Source organism: Pseudophryne corroboree, chromosome 8 (genome assembly GCF_028390025.1).
Source record: "Pseudophryne corroboree isolate aPseCor3 chromosome 8, aPseCor3.hap2, whole genome shotgun sequence".
Classification (NCBI taxonomy): Eukaryota; Metazoa; Chordata; class Amphibia; order Anura; family Myobatrachidae; genus Pseudophryne; species Pseudophryne corroboree.
In genome coordinates, this window is record NC_086451.1 from 245,389,949 (window position 1) to 245,403,441 (window position 13,493).

Genomic DNA, 13,493 nt, shown 5'->3' on the forward strand with positions numbered 1-13,493 from the left:
TTGTAACTTTTTCATACTTTACCATCCACATGGACTATGATTGGGAAAAGTAACCTGTGCTGAGAACAGCGGTAACAGAGGGAGGCACCTTACCCTTAGCATGGTGAGCAAAGCAAGCCATGCAAGGGGAAGCAGTGCACTAATTGGAGTTCCTGGTCATGTTACACAAAACACGGCACCAAAAAATTAAAAAAATATCATGTTCACCTTTTCATGTGTCGACCTGTCCCGTGTCGACATTTTCACTTTGTCAACCTGCTTTTCATGTTGACCATGTCCATGTCAGTCTTAAGTGTGTGTGTGTGTGTGTGTGTGTGTGTGTGTGTGTGTGTGTGTGTGTGTGTTGCAGGGGGGGGGGGGTTATTTTGCCTAGGCACCTGGGACATCATGTCACCTGGGCCTAGCACTTGCTAGTTCCACCACTGTTCATGACCACACACTTTTATTGGCAAACAGAGCAAATCTTGGTGTAGTTTCTATAGAAGACTAAATAATTGTAATTTGCTATCACCACCTGTTGTGGAAATAAGGGGGAAAAAAAGATCTCCCAGATGTATCAATGCATGAAGGGTCAGGGGCTCTGAAAGGAGTCCATCCCTGTGATGTGTTAGTAGTGAAGTGATCACTAATGTGATCAATTCTGTGGGAGTCGGGTGCTGTTCTGTGCAGGTGTGATATGCTGACCACGCATGTGCAACCGATGAGTGCTGGGTAGAAATCTTACAAATCCCTTTAGGGATGCCAGTGTAAAAGGGGCCTGAGTGGGTCGCACCTGGGAAGCACCCGTGTATGACTACAGGGTGCCACCCACCAAATGCGGTCTGAAATGGGTATAAGTGTTAAATGCATCCAGTCTGGGGGTTCTTTTGTATGTTGCTTTCAATAAATGTACAATAATTTTCCATAACATCTACTGTAGTTCTGTTGGAAACATTCTAGAATCTGCCAATGTTTAGAAAGCTTTAAAATTAGAAGATGTTACAAATTACTGTTTTACATGTGGCACCTTCAATTTTTGCAACAGTTTTCCATTATAACAGATTTAGACAACTTGTGGATTTCAAGCTAGCTATCAATGTATTCTGAGACTTGTAGTCATAGCCAGATTAAGGGGGGGTGCAGGGCATACTGTACCCCAGGCCCCCCTCTGTCAAGCCCCCCCCCCTCCATTCAGAGCATACTGACATCACCAGCTCTCCCTCTTGTGCAGCAGCAGAACCAGGCTGCCAGGATGTAAGCTGGACAGTATGCATTGGGGGCAGAGACACAGGAGTATCAGGTTTCATGAGATACCAATGGAGCTTCCTGACCAGAGCAGAGATAGCAGAGGGGAGAGAGCTGTCAGTGACCCAGGGATCCCAGCTTCTCCTCCTCCCACCTGGGTGTCAGGGTCCTGTGTAACCTGTTATCTAATGAGAGTATTCGGGTCTAGAGAGAAAGGGACAAAGAGCATCCTCCTGAGTCCTGTCCCAGTGTGTAAGTAGCACAGAGGCTGCTGCTACTGCATTTTTGCAAGATAAATTATACATTTTATTTTTCTATGTGTATTCTAAGTTTTTTAAGTTGTCTTTGTTGCACCAGAGGAAAACATTATAAAATAGTTGTATCTCTATTAAGTGGAGATATAAAAAGTACCCAGGCCTTATTAAACAATTAGTTTAGACCTTATATACACCATTGGTTATAGTTAGTATACACAATCCATACCTCCCATTCCAGGAGAGACAAAATGCTCTCTACCTGAACTTCCCTCTTAATTATGATTGTAATCATTTTTGTTGAAATACCTCTTTTACCAATGAAATCCAGGTAGAGAGCATTTTGTTTCTCCCAGAATGGGTCATGTTGAGAGGTATGCACAATCTAATATACACCCTCCCCCTCCACCAGGGCCCTCCTGTCTTAAGTCCCCAGGCCCCCCTAAGAGGCTTAATCTGACCCTGCTTGTAGTTCTACAACTGACAAGTCACTGATTTCCGTTCAACAAGTATGAACCATGGGCACAACAAATTACAATTTTAAAACAGACTGTTAAAAACACATTTAAGAAAAACCTTAAAACCTAATATTTTTTATGTTATAGTTTATGCTTTGCTTAAGCTTCTGAGTGTGTACAACGTAGTAATTTTACAAAATAAGGAGTTACTTGTATTGGGATTTCGAAATACTTGAAAGTACAAAGAAATAAACAAGAAACAAAACTTGATATCTTTACTCTTTGTCAGTTCTCTTATTTGTTTCCTGAATAGCTTTCAGAATTCCCAGGGATGGGCACATGTATGTCACATTGTATGATGCTGGTGAAATCGTCAGACTGAAACAAGGAAATTGTCTTGTGCTCAGTTATATGTAAAATAGCAATTAACCACCCGAAGCTATCATAACCACCCGAGGCTATCATGTTTATTCTGAGCCCGGAAATTTTGACCCGGCAAAATAACCTGCCCCATAACAGGTACATGGGCTGGGCTTCTCTCTCAGGTTTGTATATAATCAGTGTCAGAACAAGACAGTTATATCTGCATTATACCAGCAGCTGATTATCCTCTAATAACAGCACAATGAAGGCTGATGCTAATCACATGAAGACTCTCTATGATGCCAATGGCTTTCTGACAGCAATAGACGTGTTAGATACAAATGAACTGCGCCAAGCCAACAGCGACTATGGGAGACTGGAGGAAAAGTTTGGTGAGTTTAGAAATTACTTACAGATTTATAAAACTCAGGTACTCATTTAATAGGACTGATAAAACTTGTTGTAATGTCCTTTAAAATAAATATTATTTTCTAATATTGTATATATATATATATATATATATATATATATATATATATAGTAAAATAGATGTTGAGCATGGCATTGCCTCTGTGTTTTCCTTTTGCATATAATATGTGGAGATGTGTCTTACTGTATTTATAGTTAGACTCCTACCTCTCGTCCCATACTGCCTATCTCTCTTGGTATAACACTCACCTCCTGGCTTATTCCTGATATGCAGATGCGCACCCTATATGTTATCTCTGCAACATGACAGCATGAGGTAACTTTATCAGCATTCGGGTATATTATATATATCTCCAGCTGGTGACCACAACATATTTTTGAGTACATCAATGGGAACATCATTTTGTTTGCAATTTGCTAAATATTGCTATTTTTGTCCTGCCTTCTGTGGAAATAAAATATGTGTTTATTAAAAATTCTTCCATCTTATATGTGAAATGTAGATTCAAGCCGAGATGTATTAAATGTGTTTCTTAGGATAGGCGCTCTTATGTTCCCTTCCCTTTCACTACCACTGTCAATGGCAAGAAGCCAAACATATTTAGGTTTCTTATTATTACTTTGTTACTTTATTATTCCAGAATATCTTATTGTTACCTTATTATCGCTACCTGGGGTTTATAAAAGAAAGCTTATAATAGGTCTGTGTGCTACCTGCGCTCACCTTGGAAATGGTGTGAGTGGCAATCTTGAACAAATGATATATGGATAGGTGCGCGCACGGGGGGTGTCTGGTGCGCACAGGCACCCCCTAATGTCCGGCAGCCACCACACGCCACGCATGCACCACACTGATTTGTGCTAGCTCATTCCTGTGTCACAGTCTGCCTGACCTTCCCCCGTTGCACCCACCGCAGTTCCTGTCATCTGGTTAGGGATGGATTAAAGTAAATGATTATGTGACTGAGAGGCAGTCTGTGCATTCCAGTGCGGGCTGCCATTAACAAATATGGGCAACGCTCTGGGAGGAGGGCTGATGTGCATGCCCAGCCGCAGCAGCTCCTCCTCCCATGGTCCTATGAGGAGTCAGGCAGACTCCGGGCACTGGGCCACCACTGACTGAGGTAGAGCTACCTTCTAGCCTCCCCCCCCCCACCCACCCAGTAAGCTATTTTTAATTATTAAAAATTCAGGACAGGCTATATGTATACATATATATATATTTATAAATATATATAGATGTCCCGCCGGGAGTGCACGCCTGCGAGGAAAGCTGCTCCATCTGTATTTATATCTTTGTGCCCCTTAGTCCCCCTTTTTTTTTTTTATCAAGAGCCCATTTATGGATGCTCTATGCCAGTAGTTCCCAAATGTTTTTAAATCACAGCACCCTAGAGTGTCATAATGTTTCCCACAGCACCCCAAGAACAAAAGTTTGTTATTAAGAAGTTTTTTTTGGGGGGGGAATTAAGTACTGTAAATTGTGTTAATATGTCATGCTTAGGTTCAATTATGTGGTGAGGGAGAGGGACATGACTGGCTTCTGTTTCTCCGCATATTTTACTATGGGAAGCTACAAGCACTGGTTTTGCCTATTACATTGTCCTTAAATTATTTGAATTGGTCAGTGAGGTCCCAGGATTAAGGGGGTACTCACGGAGCGATCACTGCTTAAAATCTAAGCAATCTAACTAGATTGCTTAGATTTTAAGCATGATCGCACCGTGTGTACCCCCCTCAGCGATAGCGATGCGTGGCCCCGCACATCGCTTTCGGTGGTGCTAGATTGGCCTGCTTGCAGGCCAATCTAGCAGGTGGCCCATTTCACCCGTTGGGTGAAATGAGCACCCCCCCCCCCCGTCTCCCCCCGCACGCTCAGCACACATCGCACTGTGCTGAGCGGCGGGAGAGATGTGTGCTGAGCGGTTCGCTCAGCATACATCTCTCCCACATCGGCCAGTGAGTACTGGCCTTTACAGATTTTGGGTTTAATAATCAATTGCCAGCCCTCACTGTACACTCTATTTAATCAAATTCCCTTTATTAGTTTGTTTGCATTGAGTGCCAATATACACTGCTAGACACACCCAACAGGTGGTTTTAGACACGCCCCTCCGATCATGCACCCCCTAATAAAATGTGCTGCACATGCCTATGGATGTACTGTATGTGAATGTTTTTACATGCAAAGTTTGCCTTTATTGAGCCACAGTGCTCAAAAACTAACAGAGTATGTGATAATGTTGCAAACAGTGTATAGGAAAATGCAGATTGGATAAAGGATACAATACAAGTACATAAACGGGAGGCATTCGATATGCTGGCTCTCGGGATCCCGGCACTCAGCATACCGGACAGCCGGCATACCGACAACTATTCTCCCTCTTGGGGGTCCACGACACCCCAGGAGGGAGAATAAATATAGTGGCGTGCGTAGTGCGCCACTATGCCCGCAGCATGGCGAGTGCAGACTAGCGAGCGCAGCATGGCAAGTGCAGCATGATGAGTGCAGCGAGCCCGCAAGGGACTCTTTTGTGCTTGCCCCGCTGCCGGCATGCTGATGGCCAGGATCTTGGCACCGGCATAACGTAGTAGACCCTACAGAAACAAGTGAGGTATATGAAATGTTTCAAACGCAAGAAATACAACATGGAAAAAACAGGGTACCGTATAGCTGGTTGTGCACAATGTGGAGTCTGGAGACAGTGCACAATGTGCACAATGGGGAGACAGTATGTGCCCCTGTGTGGAGAGATGTAGTCTTCTGCTTATTAAAGTCCAGAGAAGTCCTGATTCCCTGATGTAAGGGCTGGACTTGATAAGCAGAATACTACATCTCTCCACACAGGGGCGTAGCCAGAATTTTGTGGCCCCATAGCAAAGTTTTGAAGGGGCCCCTGTCCCAATGCTTCTAGAGAGACACCTCTCCGCAGCATTTGTTACTTTAATGCACCATAATGATGCCCTAGTTCATTTTCTGAACCATAGTAGTGCTCCAGTTATGTTACACCCCATTGTGCATTAGTATAGTTTATAAACCACAGTAATGCTCTAGTACAGTACATGTTATGTCACATTGTATGGCTGTCAGTACACATTGGGTTTCATATTATGTCACATTACAGTGTGCCCAGTTCATGTTATGCCACACTATAATGCCTCCACTTCATATTGTGCCACTTTACAGTGCCCCAGTTCATATTATGTAACATTATAATGCCATTCAGTTCATTTTATGCTACATTACAATGAGCTGGTCCAAGGGCATACCTAGATATATTGTAGGCAAAAGTTTGTAAGGGTCCCTGTACACCACCCAATGGTGGAAAATGTATATAACACATGTAACTGTGACACGGAAGGTGGACCCCTCTCAGCTATGGGAACCATAGCAGCTGCACTATCTGCACCTGTGGTAGCTATGCCCTTGTCTCCACATAAGGATGTAAAAAGACTGTCTCTATACTCCATATTGTGCACAACAAGCTGTACAGTACCCTGTTCTTTCCATGTTGTATTTCATGCATTTGAACCATTGCATATACCTCACTTGTTTCTGTACTTACAATGTTGTACCCTTTATCCAATCTGCATTTTCCTACACACTGTTTGCAACATTGTCACATTGGGCCTAATTCAGACCTGATCGTAGAGGCAAATTTGTTAGCAGATGGGCAAAATCATGTTGCTAATTTAGACCTGATCACTGTTGTGCATTTTCCCACAGCATGCGATCAGGTCTGAACTGTGCATGCACACGCGCCGCAGTGTGCATGTGCATGCAAGAGATGCTATCGGCATCTCAGCCCAGTGAACGCCTCTGCCTGATTGGCAGGCAGAGGCATTCGCTGGGCGTGGTCCGGGCAACGCAGGCATGCCCAGACCATGTGGCGGACAGGCCACAGCGGCTGCGTGACGTCACATGCAGCCGCTGCGACCCGGGATGCTACAAGAAGCTGCCTGCAAGCGCACAAAAGTTGCGCAAGTAGAGGGCTACATGTCAAGTACAAAAGCATCACCGCCGTGCGATGCTTTTGTACATGTGCAGGGTAGGGTCTGACATGCGGGGCGGACTAGCCCTGTGCTGGGCGTCCGCCCGCATGTCTGTGAAAGTGATCGTAGATGTGCTAAATTTAGCACATCTACGATCAAGTCTGAATTACCCCCCATGTGCACTGCAGAGGGGCAGATATAACATGTGCAGAGAGAGCTAGATTTGGGTGGGTTCAATTGTTTCTGTGCAGGGTAAATACTGGCTGCTTTATTTTAACACTGCACTTGAGATTACAGTTTGAACACACCCCACCCAAATCTAACTCTCTCTGCACATGTTATATCTGCCCCCCCCTGCAGTGCACATGGGCCCTCATTCCGAGTTGTTCGCTCGCTAGCTGCTTTTAGCAGCATTGCACACGCCAGACCACTGCCCTCTGGGAGTGTATCTTAGCTTAGCAGAATAGCGAACAAAAAATTAGCAAAACTGCTACTAAATAATTCTTAGCAGTTTCTGAGTAGCTCCGGACCTACTCACAGATTGTGATCAGCTCAGTCCGTTTAGTTCCTGGTTTGACGTCACAAACACGCCCTGCGTTCGGCCAGCCACTCCCCCATTTCTCCAGACACTCCCGCGTTTTTCCCTGACACGCCTGCGTTTTTTTGCAAACGCCGGTAAAACGCTGAGTTGCCGCCCAGAAATGCCCCTTTCCTGTCAATCATTTACCGAACAGCAGTGCAACTGAAAAGCGCCGCAGGATCCACAGCAAAACTGCTAAGTTTTGTGTTAAATAACTAAGCGCATGCGCCCAGCGTGCCTTGCGCATGCGCAATTTGCAACAAATCGCAGCATAGCGAAAATCGGGAACGAGCGAACAACTCGGAATGACCCCCATTGTTTTGCCCAACTGCTAACAAATTTTGTGCAATGATCAGGTTTGAGTTAGGCCTATACTCTGTTAGTTTTTGAGCACTGTGGCTCAATAAAGACAAACTTTTCATGTGAAAACATTCACATATATAATTTTCTCCCAGATACCCACTCACAACATCCCCAAGGTAAGCACAGGTAGCACACAGACCTATTGCCACCAGCAGCTCCCACAGTAACAGGTCAGAATAGCAGGGTTGTGCAGAACACCCAACCCCCCAGTCATACTGTATATAAAAGTAAAACAATCTGTGTAAAAACAAATGACAATCTGAAAAGAAAAACCCCTAATGAAACCCCAGTCTACCTGACTGATAATCTTCACAATGTGATATTTTCTATCCCTGTGAATACTGTTTATGTATATAATGATAGAAACATATATTTACAGGCAAGGAGTACACTCAGTACAATCTGCACAACATCCACATGCAGTACGAGTGGGCGATGAACCTGGCCGTCCATCCCAATCTTCTGAGAGCAATCACCGCTGTGCTGGGCCCCAATGTCATTCTCCTGGACTCACGCTTTATCTGCAAATATCCGTCCACTGATGTCCCACACAAAGACAACACATCCCCCTACGTTGCCTGGCATCAGGACATCAAGTAAGTAGGAAATGTGCCTTGTAGATGGATTGTGTGCGGTCAGTTACATGGTCATGTCAGGGGTGGACAAATCACAACTGGCTCCCTCTCTGTATTGCAGATACTGGGGATTTGAGGGAGGACCAGTGGCTTCTGTGTGGCTGGCACTGGATGACGTGGACACAGAGAATGGAGTCCTGCAAATCATTCCAGGTATTATCTGTTAACATGTATGTACATTATAATCACAATGTCATGTGTGTTATGTTCATGTTGTATACATCTCTCATGAAGATGATATATGTGCATTATTAGGACGAACTGTAACCCATTCCAGGCTGTAAATCGGAATTAGGAATGGGACTTATATGCAATGACTGTGATATGTCTTTCTCCAGGAACTCACAAACAGGGGGTTCTAGAGCACAGGACTGCAGACATCCCGGGGAACATGCTGACATCAAACCAGGAGATCCCAAAGCACCTGGTCAATGTAGAAGATTTAGTTGAGTGTCCACTCAAAGCTGGACAAATGTCTGTAAGTAACAACATCATCTAAAAGAGTTACTTTATATGTATATGATAAATTAATTCTACCTTTATAGTAGAAATGTTTAACAGTTACTTATTTACGCCGATTCTTTTCCACGGGGACTTGTTATTCTATGCAGTTGGGGGTCTGCGATTCTATATGCTCCCTACAATGCCCCTGCTTCTGATCAAAGTATTCAAAACTTGTAAACCTAAATATAAACATAAAGCTAGATCATTGCCCCTCATCTCTTCTACTTCATATATATAATATTTCATTTGTGCCCTCTACTCAGTCCTTGGCTCCTGACAAGCAGCAGAGAATAATAATATATTATACATTTTAATTTTTTTTAAAAGTGATAAACATGTCATTAGGCTTGACCCCCTAAGAGCACTGCTGCCTCGTGTCAGTACATTGTCAGTAGATATAAGTATACATTAGTGCATGAGTGCATGGTTAAACAAATAATAACATTGCTCTCCTAGCAGTGTATGCCTGTCAGATGTATGATAAAGGTGTTTAGATTTCCAGCTGTTGCCAGCAGGACAGTCGAGAGCCGGGCTCGGCCCAGGTACTTTTCAAGGGGCGTAGCCTAATCACAGGAGGTGTGGTCATGTACCCTTAGAAAAAAATACCTGAAAAAAATAGTATATTAAGCACCAACGTGGCCACACTACAACCCAGTACACAGCAGAGTGTGCTGGGCTGAGGAGAAGAGCTGTAGCTGCGGCTGCCAGGTAAGGGGGAGGGGGACTGGGCCACTAATGGACCCTCACTGGGCCCCTCCATCAGACCTGGGCCCGGGTAATTTGTACCCCCTCCCCCCCTCTCTCGGCACCACTGGTTGCCAGTGATAGATGTGAGTGCAATGTGGGAGTCCTGTGTACTGGAAACTATATATGTATTCTTATTAATCCTGTCAGGTACATGATGGACTGACCGTCCATGCCAGTGAACCTAACATGTCCAACAGGAGAAGATGTGGATTTGTCATCCGCTACGTTCCCACCGAAGCTTATCCTGTTGAGGTCAGTAATCAGCATACATTATGTTATAACTTGTTAAGTTGATGACCATCTAAAGAAGCACTCAGGGTAAATGTATTATAGTGGCACGGATCATGCTGCTATCACACTTCCTGCTTCGTATCATTACCGAGGTGAAGCAAGAAGCCACACCAACAAGAAGTATTAACATCTTGTCTGCCGAAGCAGGGAAGTGCTGATGCGCAGGTCAGTGCTGATGTGCTGTGTCTCCCAGCCCAGCCGGCTGCACTGCGTATACATGAGATCTGGCAAATTACGCAAGATCTCCTGAGCAGCCCAGAGTCGGGATGCCTCCATAGCCAGGTACAGCTCTCTCCCTGCTGTGGAGATAGGGCGACTCCACCTGCAGCTGTCGATATCAATAACTGCAGGTGTGGGAACGGTCAGCACATTGCCCTGGATATCGGTGTGCTATCTTTTAGATAGCAGTGTCGACATGAACAGAGGCGCATAGCACCCTTGTCACTGAGCCCGCACCACCAGTGTCATACATAGGGGAGAAGCGGTATCAGTGCACATAGCATTCCATGATACCCCTTCACCCCCATAACAAAGGATAATTTACCCGTCAGTGAGTCAGGGTGGTGAACAATTGTATCCTGGGCCAAAGTTTCTATGGGGCAAAACATTGATACAATGTGGGCAATTTAGGTACAATGATCACAATTTATTTTCATGTTCTCAAACTGGGACTTGCGACACATCATGGTTCTGTCAACGGATATCAGGGATTCTGTAAGATAAAAATTCATTATGGCATATATACAAAATATTTTTAGTCCAAAATTTGTTTGTATGTGTTATAACGAGTGTGGCAATGATGAATAATAACCATTCTGCCACTGGTAGAGAACAGACTGTCTACTAATCACTAATGCTTCACTCCAGAAATTGCTAGTATCACACATGCTGGCTCGTCAGCAAACGTAACATAGAAAGTTCTATGCCTCACCACATGCCAGCCACTACAGAGAGAGTTTATATGTGCTTATTTATATGAATCTTTTTTGTTGTAGCTAAGTGGTAGTGTGAAGAGGAAACAAGAATAGGATATGCCCAATCTTAGGTCGGGTACACACTACGATTTGTCATTTCCGGCCAAATCGGAATGATAAGTTGTATATATTGGGCAGTATGTTTGCCCGATCTGCATGCTCCCATGGTCATTAGCGATGTCTTCTGGTTGGCCCTGATGAAGTGTCAACCAGAACACATCGCTAACAATGCCATAATGCTGAATGCACTATGGCGTCCTCTGTGGCTCCTCAGTGTATGCATTTGCCGTTGCAGGGTACTGTCATCACCAGATTGTCTGGATACACATTGTACTAATGTGTAGCTGGCCTTTGTGAATAAACTGATGAGATTCCAGACAGCAGTAACAATATAGTAAATTCTCCAGTTAGAGTACGAGAAACTTGTAGCCCAGCTTTGGAATGCGACAGGATATGGAATCCCTCAATAAAATCTGTATAATTGTTAGGGTTTCATGTGCTAAAATAGACTGTGGAAACACTGGGCTAAGTGGTTACAGATGTCTCCTCATTTACTGGTTGTCCATAGGCCATGCGGAGCAAGGCACCTGGCGCGACTGAAACACTTCGAGAAGAGTAGCATACCAAATGTTTCTTTACATTTTGCATCTTAGTTGCATAGCAGATGCATTGAAAAGCCGCACACAGAGAACTAGACATGTTGGGCTGCGAATAATGACACAGGAACTGGTTTTACACACGTGCAACGTCGCAGATGAAACACAATGGAAGCTTTTTTTACACAGGGTTAGACTCACTGGCACACAGATGTACACCTGTCATACATCAAGTGGATCAGTGCAGTGTAGATTATAATCACTCCCAGTAGTTTATTCATGTGATTTAAGGGGGGGTACTCAAGGAGCGATCCCAGCCTAAAATCTAAGCAATCTGACTAGATTGCTTAGATTTTAAGAATGATCTCTCTGTGTGTACCCCCCACAGCGATAGCGATGCGCAGCCCCGCGCATCGCTATCGCTGGTGCTAGATTGGCCTGCATGCAGGCTCAATCTATCAGGTTGCTCATTTCATCCACTGGGTGAAATGAGCGCTCCCCCGCATGCTCAGCACACATTGCGCTGTGCTGAGCGGCGGGAGAGATGTGTGCTGAGCGGGACGCTAGCACACATCTCTCCCACATCTGCCCGTGAATACGGGCCTTAAGATGCACATTTTGAGCAAGAAAGATGTTCTGTGCGTGGTTGAGTCGCTCGGGACCTGAAGCTAAAGAATAATTTGGCGCAACAGTAATTGAAGCAACACTAAGAAAGGACACACCTGTACATAGGAGCTCACAGAATGAGAACCCTGTAGTAATTTTCCCTAGGAGAGCAGCAATTTGAACTGATTAATCTTTTTATTACAGGATCCAGAACGTCCCCGAACTTTTCCTGCAACTGTACTGGTGGCCGGAACCGATCAATATAACAATTTCCAAAACCACGCCCCTCATTTCTTCACCAAGGCATTTTAATCTTTTTTTTTTTTTCATATTAGCCAGATTATTCCTATGTCACCTTTTTTTTAAATCCTCTTTCCACGATAAGAATGCTTCTATACGTTTCTGATCTTTTTATTAATTGCCAGTCGGAGAAACACAATCATCTTAGCATGTTATTACAATAGAACATAGTATACTTCTTTGTAGATGTTCAGCTGGATTATTTCTTATTTGAGCATGAAACTAGATAATTGGTTGATTGGTGTACACAAATAAAATATAGCAATATATTAATAGATAGCTGTTCAATACTGCTTTAAGGGGGTAATTAAGATCTGATCGCTGGGCTGCGTTTTTTGCTGCTCTGTGATCAGATAGTCGCCGCCTACAAGGGGAGGGGAAAGGTGCTGTGCAAGTGTGCAATTGCTTCTTTATCAGGGCTGCACAAGACTCAGTTTGTGCAGTCTCTGCGCAGCCCAGGATTTACTTATTCTGTGCAATGGAATCCTGCTGATCGTGGCCGGATCTGACGTCAGACACACTCCCTCAAAACGCCTGATCCGGACACTCCTGGAAAATGGTCAGTTGCCACCCACAAACAGCCTCTTCCTGTCAATCTCCTTGCAAATGCCCGTGCATTCGGATTTTTCACACCATCCCATCGCTAGGCACTGATGCCTGTCGCTGTTATACAACGCTCCGGCTCATAGTGGTGTATACGCATGCGCAATTCAGATCTGATCACCCTCTGTGTGAAAACGCACAGCAACGATCAGATCTGCCGGATCCCACCAGGGAATTGGAAATGGGTCCTTCCTGGGTGGGACCCGGCATTGGACCCTACGCACCGCAATACCGACCTGGCAATATGTCGGGTCATGTTGCTTTCCTGGGACAGGGACGGAGCCGGCATCCTGGGTGGGTGCGCAGTCGGTGGAACGAGATTACATCATCTCCGTGCCGCCTCTCCCTAGCAGTAAACGGGCAACCAGTCGCATCAACCCGGGTAACCAGTTCACACTGCGCCTGAACCGGTAATTACCTGGGAATAACCCTTCTTATAACCCAGGTTGAATTACTTGGGTCAGACGACCCGGAAATTCAACCATGTTCCCTTTCACACTGCACAGCAACCAGTGTCGACCTGCCAATATACCGGGTCGATACCGGGTTATTTGTGCAGTGTGAAAGGGGTAT

The 13,493-nt window shown here is 44.7% G+C and overlaps 1 protein-coding gene across 1 annotated transcript; it reads left to right on the forward strand.

The window, feature by feature from the left end:
* Positions 1-2,511: 2,511 nt before the first annotated feature.
* LOC134947667 (probable alpha-ketoglutarate-dependent hypophosphite dioxygenase) lies at positions 2,512-12,957 on the forward strand. The gene is made up of 6 exons (XM_063935640.1): positions 2,512-2,691; positions 8,044-8,260; positions 8,361-8,452; positions 8,638-8,777; positions 9,698-9,802; positions 12,222-12,957. The coding sequence occupies exons 1-6, from the start codon at positions 2,562-2,564 to the stop codon at positions 12,327-12,329; spliced, it is 792 nt and encodes a 263-aa protein (XP_063791710.1). The 5' UTR covers positions 2,512-2,561; the 3' UTR covers positions 12,330-12,957.
* The last annotated feature ends 536 nt before the right edge of the window (positions 12,958-13,493 follow it).